General features: G+C 40.8%; 1 protein-coding gene across 1 annotated transcript in view; it reads left to right on the forward strand.

Moving 5' to 3' along the window:
- The window catches only part of CPXM2 (carboxypeptidase X, M14 family member 2), a 70,331-nt gene that overhangs the window by 45,345 nt on the left and 9,432 nt on the right, over positions 1-15,554 (forward strand). Inside the window, exons 6-12 of the mRNA XM_010407867.4 lie at positions 4,601-4,689; positions 7,384-7,507; positions 8,447-8,643; positions 9,506-9,685; positions 10,881-11,178; positions 14,607-14,746; positions 15,220-15,319. Coding sequence (XP_010406169.2) covers positions 4,601-4,689; positions 7,384-7,507; positions 8,447-8,643; positions 9,506-9,685; positions 10,881-11,178; positions 14,607-14,746; positions 15,220-15,319 — 1,128 coding nt within the window. The remainder of the gene's footprint in view (positions 1-4,600; positions 4,690-7,383; positions 7,508-8,446; positions 8,644-9,505; positions 9,686-10,880; positions 11,179-14,606; positions 14,747-15,219; positions 15,320-15,554) is intronic.

Consider the following 15,554-nt stretch of genomic DNA (forward strand, 5'->3'; position numbering starts at 1 on the left):
CTAGACTTGTAATTTTAAGGTTTATGTCTTTATTAGTCCCTGAATATATTAAACCATTTGCATTCAGTCTGTGCTCTGTATCAGCTTTCCATCAAGCAGGCTCACGAGGGAGAGTAATAAAGGAATAAGGAGAAAGGATAAAAGATAAAGAAAAAACCTGACTAAGATATTAATATTCTAGGAGAGGTTGTTAGCACTGTCAGAATGAGACGGAAATGGTTAAAGACAGCTAGAACCCATTCCTGTGGGCAGGGCTCTCTCCATAAAACCTGCTGCATGTGGTAGATGCACCAAAAATCAGATAAATCATGAGAAAACACTATTTGGACAATTGGAACACAGAAGTCACTCAGTATTATGTAAGATAATTGTAATTTTTATCAGTGAAATGCTTATCGCTTATCCATAACGTACATTTTTGTTGTGCCATAGACTAGTTTGGACAAACAACCTTTTCTAGACTGTTACAGTAGCTCTAATAAAATAAAAACCCCTGTGTTATCCAGCTGTGACAGTACTGTCATTTCGGCAACAGGAGGGATTTGCTGCTTCACCAAGGGAAGGACACTTCTCCCCGGAGGAAAAACACTAGAAAATCCTACCTATAGCAACAATCAGTGCTGCCATGTCTCACTGGGCAAAAAGAGGACAAAAACCACAAGCATTTAATTCCCTCTCTGCTTTCCAAAAATGCTGGGTATATACACAGATGGAGACTGACACACACAATCTTTTGCAATTGCCTCAGAGGGATGGATGTGCTTTCCTTGCCTTTTCTTTCCCAAACCTAAGGAAGGTCAAAAAGAAATTGCATATGATCAAAAGTACCCAGAGATGGGAGAGAGAAAATTGGTTGAGTTCTTCATGCATTTATTTATATTCAAGTATTCAAGGCATGAGGCAATTATTTTAATGGAATAAATTTGTGATGAAATTTAATTTTTAATAGTTCTTATATAGAAAACTATCACTGGTACCATGATTATGCCATTACTTTGAACCCAAGATAAAAAATGAATTTTAACAACTCTGTAATGGAGTACTGTGTGTTGCAGTGGCTTCAGTCTTATTTTTATTGCTTCTCTCTTAGTGCCAGGCTAGCTGGTCAAGTCTAGACTTGTGTTCATTTTTTGATAAAAATGTGGCTTTCTGCAAACATCTTTCATTATAAATGGTCGTGTAAACAGCACTTCTAAATCCAGCAAACTACTTCTGAGAGTAAAAGGAGAAATTGATCAATTTATAGTTGAAAACAATTATTTCATTGCTGATTTCATGTGTGATGTTAATGCTCACAAGGCTGCCATGAAATAGATCATGTGGAAAAAAACTTAGGATCACCTGATGTGGCTGCCAGCAGATTTATTTCAAGATTGCACATGTGCTGTCTGTGAGATGTTCAATTTAGTGAAGACAAGTCAAATTCACTTAAATTACATGGAAATTAAAAAAAATCAGTCATTTGAAAAATAGCACGTTGAGGTTTTAAGGCAGTCTAAAGGATTTGGATCAGAACATTCTTTCTATCAAAAGCTTCTCTCAATCACTTGCATTGCCTTCATTATGTCCTGCATTTGGAGCACCACTTCTGAGAAGCTGAAACCCACTGGAAGCATCAGGGCTCCACTGGCTGAGGTGCTGTAGAGCTGTAATAAGTGAAAATCCCCTTTTATTCATCAACTGCCGAGCAACTGATCCTTTCTGGAACTTTTTTATGGGCGGTTTTCAGAGCCCTCATGCTGCAAAGTAATTGGGCATTAACCTACTTGGAGTTCTGCATCCAGCCCTGGGGTCCCCAGCACAGGAAGGACAAGGAGCTGCTGGAGAAAATCCAGAGGAGGCCTCAGAGATGATCAGAGGGATGGAGCAGCTCTGCCATGAGGAAAGTCTGGGAGAATTGGGATTGTTCTGCCTGGAGAGGAGAAGCCTTTGGGGTGATGTAATTGTGACCTTCCAGTAGCTGAAGGAGCCGACAAGAAAGAAGGAAAGAGACTTTGGACAAGGGCCTGGAGTGACAGGACAGGGGGGAATGGCTTCCCACTGCCAGAGGGCAGGGATAGATGGGATTTTGGGAAGAAATTCTTCCCTGTGAGTGTGGTGGAGCCCTGGCACAGGGTGCCCAGAGAAGCTGTGGCTGCCCCTGGATCCCTGGCAGTGCCCAAGGCCAGGTTGGATGGGGCTTGGAGCAGCCTGGGACAGTGGAAGGTGTCCCTGCCCATGGCAGAGGTGGCACTGGATGGACTTTGAGGTCCCTTCCAAACCAGGCTGTTCTGTGGCCCTATGAACCTATGATTTAACAGCTTTAGTCACTTGTCCATCCTTACAAAGAATAGAAGGATGAAGGGAACAAGGTGCATCTACCAGCAAACTTCATCACTTCTACCAGTGGTGCAACTATAGATTATTACCGATATATCCCTCTGTATAAATGTGAGTGCCACAGTTCTGCAGGATCTTTTCTCCTTGGAAGAAAAAGAGACTTTCTGTGCAATTTCTGCGAATAAATCAGTATATTTCTATTATAATCCTTCTGTGGTTTGAGTTTCTCAATCTCTTATTCTCTCTTTTATTAAAAAAATTTTTTTTTGCTAAAGTGGATCCATCCAGCTGTGCATAAGCCTTGTTTGCCTTTCTACATTTTAGCTTTTAATGTTCTAATCTGTATTCCTGTTGCAGCAGAAATCCAGTGATCCAAGCAGGCTACAACAGAGCCTGGCAAAATATGAGTGTTAATTCCCTAGGGAACTGTCAAATGGAGCTCTGTTGTTGAGGAAGGGCCAGAGATACAATCATTCTCACTGCACAATTTTTTTAAGTTTCCACCAGCTCTACAGCATTCACAGTTATTCCCATGATATTAGTGTTTGATGTATGGAAAAAGAGCCAGGCTTTGACAGGAATGGGATTAAAGTATCAGGGAAAAAAAAATCAGTTGCTGTATATTTTGGCTTGTGGTGATAGAGAAAACCTTCAACATCCTGGCAGTTTTATGATGTTTATTTTTATATTTTTACAACGTGGGGATATTTTTTCAATTATGAAGATATTCTGTGGGGCATTAAACACATTGTCTCTTTTGAGAAGATGTGGGGGGTTTTTTTATGATTTCCATTTCTCATCCATTAGTATATTAATGAATAATTTCTACAAATTAGCATGGGTTTTGATGAGACAAGATTTTTTTTGGACATTTTTCAGTTGTATTTGTAGAGCAGCCTTCATGTGACCTTCCAACATCTCTACTGTAGATTAGGAAATGGAAGTGGAAACAAGGATGGGTCCTGTTACTGTGAAGCTTAATGGAACTTGCATTTTTCATTACATAAATAACTTAAATAGTGCAAAAGACCCCCCAAAAATTTAAAATTTTATGGGAATATTTAGTGGGTTTAATGTCAGAAATATGAAACTTGAAAATGTTGTAAAGTATTTTGCAGTGTTATGGGTTTTCCATAACTTCATTAAGGGTTTGTTGCTGTGGGATGGTGCCTACGTGCTCGTCTGACAGAATTATTCTTTTTTCCCCCCAAAAAAGGCACAACTGGCAGGTGATACTGTTTAAAACGATTTTCCTTCTCCTGAGACCATGTCTTTTTGTGTTGCAATGAGACAGGATGATACTTAGACTTTTTCATATTTCACTTTTCCCCCAATAATTTTAAACCAATGAAGATGATTTTGTGTGAAGGCAAACAATTTTTCATGGAAGCCTGACAGCCACTGGCTTGACAAATGATTACTCAAAATTCCAGACATCCCAGATGTGGCCACTTAAGGAATGTGTCTGATGTTTTCCAACTAGACTTGTTTGTCTCTGAAAAGAAATCAAAATAGATTAGGCTAGGAGCACATTTATCAGGAACTTCAAAGCTGAGCCATAAGAGTCTTGGCCTGGTTTTTATTTCCAGGTGAAGGGCCTGGAATGCCAAGGAGACAAAAGATTCATTTCTAACCACATATCCTCCTTTGGTGCTTCAAAATGCACAAATTATCAATTTATAAATAATAGCCATAAATAAGTGAATAAGTAAATTTTTAAGTGACAAAGGCCTCTGACTTGCACAAGAACTGTTTTGGAAGATAATTGGGAATGTTTAATATGCACAGTTGTTCCTTTCCATGTTTCACAAGCAGTGCATAGGCTTGGAAAATACTCATCAGGAAAGCTAAAATTCCTTGCAATAGTAAATTAATCAAGTGGACACAGAATATTTACTGTGGCTTTTTCCTCTAATTTGATTTTTCTCCTACTCTTTTAACTTGCATCTGACTCATCATTTCCCAATGACTTTTCCCCTCCTCTGCAGCTTAAGGCTGCCCTTCTGCTTTTCTGTTGAAGTTGAGTTTTGTGTGCAGAGGAGCTGTCTGGAAAGCTGATGCCTCCTCCTTGCTTTTGTTTGGATCTGTATGAATTGATTTGTGCAGTGATTAGAAATATTTAAAATCAGTTGGGTTTTGAGTTTTGCTTATAGAAAACCTGTTTTAAGTACACACAGGACTGTGAGATTCAGATTTCCACGTTCCTTACATGCATTGTGCCAAAGCACCTCCACATTTGAAATTCCTAAGCAGGTGAAAACTCTTCTATTTCTTTTCTCAGATCCAAATAATTATTACCACAGAAGAAATGAAATGACAACCACTGATAATCTGGACTTTAAGCATCACAACTACAAGGAAATGAGGCAGGTAGGCAGAGGCTGGTGTGTGATGGAGGGTGGATGGGTGCAGGCTTTTCAGCCCTGTGGAATCCGAATTCCAGCTCTTGAAAATATTATTAAACTCTGTCTGCAATATGTTTTAAAATATTTTCCCTGTTTTAATTGATTAAAAGCAACAGTCAAATAAAATCCCAAAGTCTTGATTTGTACATAAACTAACCTGAAAAATGTGACACTACATGACAGAGGGAGTATTTTCATATAAGGTGCCACTCTTTTTCTTCCATGTGTAATTGAGTGGTGAATGACACAGTGGTTTCTCCTTCTAGATTTGACTCTGGTTTAGCCATCAGTTTTCTCAATTATTTCAGTGGGTTTGGATAATCAGAATAAACTCTAGAGTCCAATTCCATATTCACAGTTGTGAAAATTAGCAAAACTTCACCAAAAACACCAGAAAAAAACCCCTGTTAATATAATTTTAACTCTACCAGGCATGTTAATCTTGTTTCTTTTAACTTCACACAGCCAGCCTTGTTCTTGGCTTTGTTATTGTTTTTAATCTTGCTTCATATCACCACAGACACAAGTGTGTGTTATCCTGAAGAAATATTTCTGCCTGCTTTCTCTTCAAATATAAAGATAATATGTTTGGACTTGATGTGTGTGAATCACTTGCTGTGTGCTGGATTTTCGGTGTATTTATACTGCATGAATCACCACTGGTTTTTATTGAGCAATTGTGTACTGAGTCACACATTTATTTTGGTAGAGATTTCATGGCCCATATTTCTTAGCACAAAGATTAGATGAGTAGGAACTCAATTGGCATAATTACTGTCAAGAACAATAAAATAAAATGTATTTATGTTGTCATTGCCGAAAGACAAGTTGGTCAGGTTAGAAATATCTTGGGGGAAAAAAATCCACAGCTTTAAACCAGAGTGTTTTTGCACTCTTCATACAAGTGGAAAATCTGTGACAGTGGCTGAGAGAAGTGAACTGTGTGCTCTCCCAATTTCTGTTTTCCTCTGTGTCAAAATAATTAATTTGTTTGGAGCTCATTGGATTTTAATTGCTGGTGGGCAGAATATTGTAGGTTGCATTGCAACAAGTCTTATATTCCTAAAACTATTCTCAAAACTTCAGTGCAAAATGGAATAATAACTGCCAGAGACAACTTCTTATTAAAAACAAACAAACAAACAACATAACCAAAAATAACAGCCAAAAAAATCCCCAACCCCCAGAAATATACACTATTGTCACTTTTCATAGCTACTTCACCACCAGCCATCTCAGAAAAATGCTGTTCTTTGAAGTGATTTATTATAAATACTGAAGGAGGAGGAGATGGTGTTCTCTGGGCCAGGTTTTGGAAGCATTAAATTACATTGCAATAAATCAAGTATTTGTGAGATGGAGGGATTTTCTCGGTGTCAGGTTATTTTAATAGAACTCTCTGGTTAGGAAGATGAAATTTATGGCTCCAGTTTTCTCCTTGTAAAAGAGCATTCAATATTCTTCTTCCAGTCAATGGGACCACCCGCTGTATCTTGTGTGCAGAAGTCAGGATTGGTTTACAGGCCAAAATATTTATTATGTGCTGGTTTCTATGTCTATATTTCTATGTATCCATGTGTCACAGGGCACTGTTACATGTTTTGATGTGGACATTTGAGTACAACCTTGCCTTTGAGACAACAAACTCAGATCACAGGTGAAATATTGTGCCATTTCTAGGAAACGGGTATGAGAAGATCAAATATGAAATATGCGCATTTTCAGGATTGTATTTCCATAAACAATTACCTCCACTGCAGAGTCCCAGTAAAGGTTACTACTGAGGCTCTAATGCAGGAAAAGTTCTTTGACTCAGAAAATGATCACATGTTTGCAATTAGAGAGAGGGTGAGGAGTTTACCGAGGCCAAAGCAAACATTTCCACTGAATATAATATACTTTGAACTTGGTTCTGGGCATTTTTCTCACTATTAATGGGCATTTCCATACTTTCAACCACTTTTCTAAATTGATGTTCTTGGTATCCTGTGAGCACTGGAGTGCCAGGCACGTCAGGAAAGCTTCTGCTCCGTGGAAGTTTCAGAGGCAGAAGATTCTGTGCTGGGTCTCAGAGACAGCTCTGAGACAACAGGCTCACATTCCCCATTTGTGGAATGCTGCAGCTTGTGGAGCTGCATGGATGCAGGGAAATATCAGCCAGCTGAGCTTCCTTCAATCTGAAGAAGATGTGAGGAGAGAAATTAGTAAACACAGGTCTGGGTCAGTAACATTATTTATACAGTACAGTTTTAGCCTTTGGCTAAAATAGAACTGCTTTTAATACAATGTCTCTACTTGCTGGCAGAGTGAAAAAAATAAAATTTCTATTGGAGGGAACGTGGCAATCTGCAAAATAAATGCATTTCTGTGCACTGACACCCTGGGTCACAAGTCCCTTACCTACAGTACATCACAAAGTGTGGTTGTTTTAATTACTCTCCATTATTTTAATTACTCTCCATTGCATAATGTTTTAAAAATGTGATAGCAGAGCTATAAATTCATGAACTAAACATAAAACTTTACAACTAAGACATAATCAGAGAAGCAAATGAAGTGTTTATGCACATCCTATTTAGAATGAACCAGTTCATAGTGGATCTATTTTGATGCTGCATTGTCTAAATATGTCTCTTTTTTTTTTTTTTTTTGTTGGCAGTTGATGAAAACTGTGAATAAAATGTGCCCAAATATCACAAGAATTTACAATATTGGAAAAAGCAACCAAGGACTGAAGCTGTATGCTGTCGAGATTTCTGACAACCCAGGAGAACACGAAGTTGGTTAGGATTTTAGTCTTAACTAAATCTGTTGAAGGGTGTTGGGATTTGGCTTTTTTCCCCCTCCCCTTTCTCTGTGTCTGCACTAATTATCACTGATGGAATTATGTTCAGGGCAGCAAAGATTTCAAATGTATGTGGGAGGAACCTCAGTGCTGCATTTCTAAATTGGGAAGAGGAGGGCGAGCACAATTAGAAGAGGTTTTGAATGTGGGATCAATTCTTTAATGATCATTCTTTACAGTAATAAAATAAAAGTGAATTTTGGTGCTGGGGGATGGTTTTTAGTTGTGAGGATTGATGTAGCTTTGGATAGAAATTTACCTTTTTCATGTGGGGTGAATGCATTGCAAGCAGGGATAGGCCAAACCTCCAAATAACTTTTCGTTTGTGAGGGCTGGGGTTCAATTTCTTGCCATGATACAATCCTTCAACATAGAAACTCATTGAGTCTTTGGTGTTTCCCACTATCATAGTGCCTGGGACAGCTGCTGGAAAAAAAGGAATTTTGTGCTTTGATGTATCCATGAATATCCTGATATTCATGTTTATATACGTTTAAATTGGTTGTTAGGAAAACTCTCTCCTGTCCCAAAGAGCTGCTAGCAATGGCTTCTTCATGTGATTTGAGACTATCAGAACAGTTAAAATCTACCTCTAATGTGCCCAAATTGAGAGTATAATTAAAAATATGTTTAATCAAAAATGGGTTTTGGAGGTTTTACACAATGGCTTTGGATATCACAGATACAAAAGCCTGTTCTAAAATAGAAACAGAAAGCAGTTTAGTTCTCCAAAGTGACATTTTCACCTCTCCTCTGTGCAGTTAAGACATTTCTCCAACACTCCTTAAGTAGAATGTTGCTGACTGGCACCAATGCCATCTGATAGAGATTTGATTTGCTGCTCTGTCTACAACTCTGCTCCGTGGCTTTTCCACAGGGGAGCCAGAATTCCACTACATTGCAGGAGCTCACGGGAATGAAGTGCTTGGGCGAGAGCTAATCCTTCTGCTGATGCAGTTCATGTGCCAGGAGTACCTGGCTGGGAACCCACGCATTGTGCACCTCATTCAGGACACGAGGATCCACCTGCTGCCCTCGGTGAACCCTGATGGATATGACAAGGCTTATAAAGCGGTAAGAGGATTATGAACACATCGAGGAATTCTTTTCATTCCAGGAGATGAGTCAAAAATGCCCCTCTTGTCATTATTTTCTTCAAAGCCCACATTTTACAAGCGATCAAAATTTAAAAATGAAAAGATGAGCACATCAAAGTAAACACAAACCACTGAAACATCTCAGGGAAAAGCCGAAAGAAACAGAATTTTATGTGATGTTGGCTAACAGGAGAATGAACATGGAAAGAAGGGTCACAAAGTCTGCCAGAACAAACCATCCTGAGGTGTACAGAGTGATGGGAACACCATTATGGAAAATGGAAAATTCGTACAGTCTGTTTCTCACGAGAAACCAAGCTCAGCACATGAAAATTTGCATTCCTCCGCAGCTGAAATTTAATAGTGTGCCTTTAAGGAGAGCACAGTGTGTTGGGCATCGTAATAATTCAGTCTGGATAAAGACAGACACCAGGAAAAATTGTAGGGGCTGGTCAAATGCACTGGAAAACCTTCCAGAAAAGTCTGCAGAAGACTGGAACAGAAAAGTCAGAATCATAGTCATGGGAGGGGATGTGTGCTGTCTCCATTGAGAGACATATTTTGGCTAACCTCAAGTAAATTTTCATGGGTTTTCCTTCACCTCATTCAAGATTTCATACAAATTTTTTTTAAAAGTGCCAGTTATATTTATTTCAGTTAATTAAATAATTCATCTTTCATTTCTATGTATAAAATTATCTCTGGTACATTCCCAAACACTCTGCACACTCTGCAGGGGCTCACAGGTTGTTCTACTCTGAATGAATATTAATTTTAATTTTCTTTCTTTTTCTTTTTCTTTTTTTTTTCTTTTTTTTTTTTTTTGTTTTTAATCCAAGGGTTCAGAATTGGGGGGCTGGTCTTTAGGACGATGGACTCAGGATGGCATTGACATCAACAATAACTTCCCTGACTTAAACTCTCTGCTCTGGGAGTCAGAAGATCAGAAGAAGAGTAAAAGAAAAGTTCCAAACCATCACATCCCGATCCCTGACTGGTACCTGTCTGAAAATGCCACTGTGAGTAAGGCTGGGAGAGGGGACACAAAGGCTGGGATGTGCTGGGAGGGTGAGAGTTACATTTCTCAAGAAATGAATAACCTGGGGGTGACGTTCCATACCTGACCTAAACTGCCTGTCACTAGTACCCTGTATGTCAGTGGAAATAAAAATGCACCACAAAAGGACCATTTTCCCCCAAGGTTTTAGAGGCAGATCGTGAGGAAGAAACTCTTTCCTAGAGGGTTTTCTTTTCCCTCAGCTATTGCAAAAACCTGCAGGACTCAATACCGAAATTTAGGCAGCAAGGTAGGCAAGGAGAAGCTCTCCATGAGCTCAGCCATGTGGATCAGGCTTCTCCCTGGTTTTGTGGTGTAGATGAGATCTTTGATAACTCACTCACAGATTTCTCCTGGGGTTTTCTTACTTGCTCTTATTTGAAATATATTCTTATCTCGAAAAACATGGCAACAGATCAGGCATATGCAAAACCAGTGCAGTGGCTTGTGCTGAAGTGGTTTATTGGATCATCGTGCCAGAAATTTAACTTTTTTTGGCCTGACCTTTTAAATACAATAGCAGCTATTAATAGCAGCTTCACTGGGGCAGTTTTAGTAGTTTAGAATCACACAATCAAGGAATAGTTACAGTTTAAAGGGGCCTCTGGAGATCATCCAGTCCAACCCCTTGCCAAGGCAGGGTCACATGGATCAGGTGACACAGGAATACATCCAGGTGGGTTTGGAATTTTTCCAGACAGGGAGACTCCACGACCTCCCTGTGCAGCTGTTCCAATGCTCTGCTACCCTCATGGAAGAGTTCATCCTCATGTTGAGGTGAAACTTCTTGTATTTTAATTTACGGCTATTATTTCTATATTTAAAATCCCTTATTTTGGAAACAAAATGAGGGGGAGCAGTGTCACCACCTGACATCTCTGTTAGTTCCTGCTCTTGGCCTCACTCGACATAGATGTTCCCATTCCATAAATTACTGACATGAAGGTTTTGTTAGTTCTTAAGGGATGTCTGTGACCTCCCAAGGATGGCCAACACGCACCATAATTTAAAGAAGGCCTTCTCCTTGCCCACATGCCTTCTGCTGGCTCCTCATGCTCAGGAACTCCCAGCAGGACTCCTGAGCCTGGCCTCCCTCTGAAACAGCATTATATCAGATTCCCAGGCTGAATCAAAGCCGCTCGTCCTTTTTCACCCAGGTGGCGGTGGAGACACGGGCAATCATAGCCTGGATGGAAAAAATCCCTTTCGTGCTGGGTGGCAACTTGCAGGGGGGAGAGCTGGTGGTGGCCTATCCCTATGACATGGTGAGATCCATGTGGAAAACCCAGGATTACACCCCCACCCCGGACGACCACGTGTTCCGCTGGCTGGCGTATTCCTACGCCTCCACGCACCGGCTGATGACGGATGCCAGGAGGAGGGCCTGCCACACTGAGGACTTCCAGAAGGAGGATGGCACTGTCAATGGAGCCTCCTGGCACACTGTGGCTGGAAGTAAGTGGTAGGAACTCCAGTTAGTGTTACCTTGCTAATTAGGGTAAAGTCATCGCTGCCTGGTGTGCGCTGTGGAGGTGGTGGCGGTAAAATGTGTGTTCTAAGAGGAATATTTCCTCATTTCATCACGTATCAGATGTCATTACTGTCATTAATACCTGGTGATTGCTTCTTTTCCACCCAACTTTTCCAAAATGCGTGTGCACATGGTTAGTTTTAAGAACTCTGTGCACTCAAGGCAGTTTGTCAGGAAGAAGCCAACCCAGTCCAAACCCACTGGCAGGGGAGACCCTGTCAGCCTTTGCCATCTCACAAGGTGACAACAAGAAAACTACTGCCCCACATCAGAACCAGTGTCAGGGCTGAAACAGTGGCTTCAGGGAGAGATTCCAGTGGCTCTCAGATAAGGAAATCCTGGTTTCAGCCTCTTCCTCCTGAACTCAGCCACAGATCAGCCCCCACTCCCATTCACTTGGAGCTGTAATACACCATAAAAAGCCTCTGTTTGCCTGCTACTGTCCTATTTCTAAAAGACCTGGACATCCTTACACTTAAATTTTGCATGGGCTCCACAGGCATTCTTCCAGGATCACTCACAGCCTGGATCAATCTCCATACACCCAAGTCTGCCACCCTGCTAAGGAGCACAGAGGGGAAGCCATGGCCCGTGGTGCAGCCAAAACCTCGGTTTCCAGGAAAGCCTAATTAGAAGCCCATTTTTAACAGCATTAGGCACGTTTGTCTCTCTGGATGTGCACTTGGAGCAGGCTGGGAATCAGAAACTCTGCTGATTCATCACAGTTCTGCTCAAAATCCTGGTGTTTTATAAGTGCATCAGTCAAACAATATATTCCCTGAAATTAGGAAATGAGACAGGCATCAGCCACCAGTGGGCTGACAACAGGAACAGCACTAATGGCAAACAGATGCAGGCCAGTGCCTGTGCAGGCCAGGTTTTGCTGGAACTGGCTCGTGTTTGGAGCTTGTGGGCATTTCCACTGCATAAACATTTCTGGATTTTGGACATGGCTTTAATGGCTTTTACGTTGGCCAGTGTGAAGTTAGTGCTGGCTGGCCTTTAAAGGCTACAGTCAAGAATTAGCTTTTCAAATATCTTTTCAGGAGTTTAAAAAGTGTTGGGTGAATTTGGGGGAAACGAACTCTTAGACCTGACAGTACATTTCTGTGCATTTCTGCAAATTCTAAAGCACACTCTGAGAGCTAACTTGACCACTTAAATATCTAATTTAGGAGTTTAATTTTCCTAAGTGCTACAAGAAACATCATTATGAATCAATCCAGAAAAGATGGCATTGGCCTTGTCACTAACAGCTGTCACACTGAGTTACCTTAAGTAAAGATGGACAACATAGATGCTGAGTATTACCCTGATTTCTTAGGACCAATTACATATTGGATTTGTTTCATCTGATTTGTTTTATTGCTTGATTATGTTTTAATTATGATTTATGTCCTGCTCTGTTACATTATAGTAAGACTTCCAGTAAAGTTCTTGCAGATGCTCTCCCACCCATCCTTTGGTGTGGGTGGCATCTCCTCTCCGTACCACACCTTGAAACTGTCCATCCCCTCTCTCCTTGTCCATCTGTGTCCTTGCAGTGGTCCTGCACAGAAACTTCTCACTGCTCATGCCATGGGAAAATTTAGATGGGATTTTTCTAATTTATTTTCAGTCCCCAGAGAAGTATGTGCACCACAGATACCCAACACCTCCTCATGCCTTTAAAACCCAGCCATGTTATTTCCTGCACATTCTTTGAACAGCAGTGAATGCAAGTTCTTCAGCAATCTTACATATAAAGTTTCTGCCCTGGGTGAACTGCACCAAGGCAAAAAAGAGATTGGTTTCATTTTATTTCCAGTGGTTTTGAGGCTGGATTTGCACGTTCAGGCAGTAGGAAAGAGCCGCTCTTGGCAATGTTAAGCCATTTTCTTAAATACATGTATTAAAACTGAGCAATTACTGTGTGTGGCAAAACATTTCACAGCAGATTAATCAGGATGCAATACAGTATGTGAGGGGAAAATAATTGTGGCTGTTTTTCAAGTGGAGGGGAAGCACGTTTATGAAGAGTAGCATATGCCACTGGCTGATATTTAGGCTTTCCCCATCAACAAAAGTGAAAAGTTTAACATCTGTGTTATATAATCCTCCTGCTCTGCTTCCAGAAGGCACTGAGGGCTCATTAAATACTTGACTACTGCTCTGTGGTAATTGGACAGGAACAGAGATTTTGGTTTAACTCTTCCCAGACAGAAGCACTCAGTGAATGCAAATCCTGTTAATCTCTGCCATTTAAAACATAACAATTAATGATCATTAACGAACCTATTTTAAAATATTTTCTTATTAGAAATGCAGGTGGAATAAGAAAGGAAGCTCACAGAATTTCTTCGTCTTGTGTTCATGCTCTGTATCTTATCTATGTGATAGTGGAGAACTGAGAAGCAGGAAAAATAATGGTGAGAAACAGGAGAGAAACCTGGAAAAATGGAAATGTTTGAGCTCTGTATGTAAGGACATACAGCTCTTTAGGGCTCAGGACCTTTGCAAAGGTTACAGTGGTCCCTGTAATGCAGAATTAAACTGAAACTCCTCGGAGACTGGAGGCACTGAGGCTCCTGGGGCTTGATTAGGACATATTTCTAATGGAAATCCCTAATGCAGAGCAGCAGTGCAGATCCCAGTCTTCTGCAACAGCTTTCATTTCTTACAAACTGCAGACACCATATGTAACATCAAACAATTGATTTTTCTGGCTTTTGTATCAGTTAGATTACTCAGGGAGGAAAACAGGCTGAGGAACTATTTCACCAACTGCTCTGATAAATCACTTTTACATAACAATCCCTGTGAGCACGTTGCTCTGTGTCCTGGCATTCAGGGTTCTATAAATTGGGTTAACAGCTGTACCTCCCTGCAGCCCACCATAGACAATTCCATTTCTAGGCAGGGCACTCATGAGGGAGAGCTGCTCCATGGGCCATGTCCAGGGTTAGGGATGCTTAGCGCTTTCTTAAAGCAAAGCACAAGTTTTTGCTGTAGAGAGAGACCTTTTTCTTGGCTGTGTCCCCATCTTCTCCATCAGTAGAATCCCAGGATGGTTTGGGTTGGAAGGGACCTTGAAGCCCATCGAGTTCCACCCCCTGCCCTGGGCAGGGACATCTTCCACTATCCCAGGCTGCTCCAAGACCCGTCCAACCTGGCCTTGGACACTCTGGTGCTTTGCTACAGGATATGTGGCATCTCTAAAAACCTTTTGCCCCTCCAATTCTGCAGACTGAGCCAGCTGCATGAATACCCAACTTGTGTTTGCAGAAGTTACATTAATTGGCATAAAATCTCAGGTCTGATCAATAGATGAAAAACGAAATGAAATTGTTCCCTTTTTCCCCACTATTGACAGGCATCAATGACTTCAGCTACCTGCACACCAACTGCTTTGAGCTCTCCATCTATGTTGGCTGTGACAAGTATCCCCACGAGAGTGAGCTGCCCGAAGAGTGGGAAAACAACCGCGAGTCCCTGATTGTTTTCATGGAGCAGGTATTCAGCAGAGGGGTAACTCCTCTGAGATTGAGAGATTAAGGTTTCTACTATTTCTCCTGCGTGACTAATTATGTGGTTATTGGTATTTTTGATAGACATATCTCTTCAGCCAGGCTGGTCTGACTTCAGGGAATAAAAGAATGAAGCTTCTGAAAATTTGATGTGAGTGCTGAGCTTGCTAGAAAGGGCTGCTAGAAAAAAACCCCATATTGTGTCTGTTGCTTCATCTGTTCTTTGTATCTTGAATTTGATGCCACAGGAATCCTAACAAAATTCACCAACTGATTCACAAGTTAATGCCTGAAGGGTTGCTATGGGGTTAATAATGATATTTTACAATTTTGTGAGCCATAAAGTAGGAATACGAAAATATAATTCACTTATGGAATTAATGATTCATTGTAAGCTCCTGGGAATACTACTGCTCATTGCTGTGCAATATTTACTTGCTTTTTTTATTCTCTCCACAGGTCCATCGTGGCATCAAAGGCATCGTGAAAGATGTGCATGGAAAGGGAATTCCAAATGCTGTTATTTCAGTGGAAGGTGTTAACCATGACATTCGCACAGGTAAAAAAGTCCCAATAAAAACAAAAAACAAATCCCCTAAACCATGTTCCTGAGTACCACATCCACATGTGTTTTGAACACTAATGTGATGTATTTTTATGTCTTTCCTGGTGTTCTGTGTCCTTCATCTGCTGCCACTTTCATGTGCTTTGCCACTGAGGTACAGAGTGGCAGATTTGGACACATAAACTGATTTCAGGCTATGGAATATCATAGAGCTTTGTGATTTTCAAAG

The sequence above is a fragment of the Corvus cornix genome, chromosome 6, assembly GCF_000738735.6.
Source record: "Corvus cornix cornix isolate S_Up_H32 chromosome 6, ASM73873v5, whole genome shotgun sequence".
In the NCBI taxonomy this organism is placed as follows: Eukaryota; Metazoa; Chordata; class Aves; order Passeriformes; family Corvidae; genus Corvus; species Corvus cornix.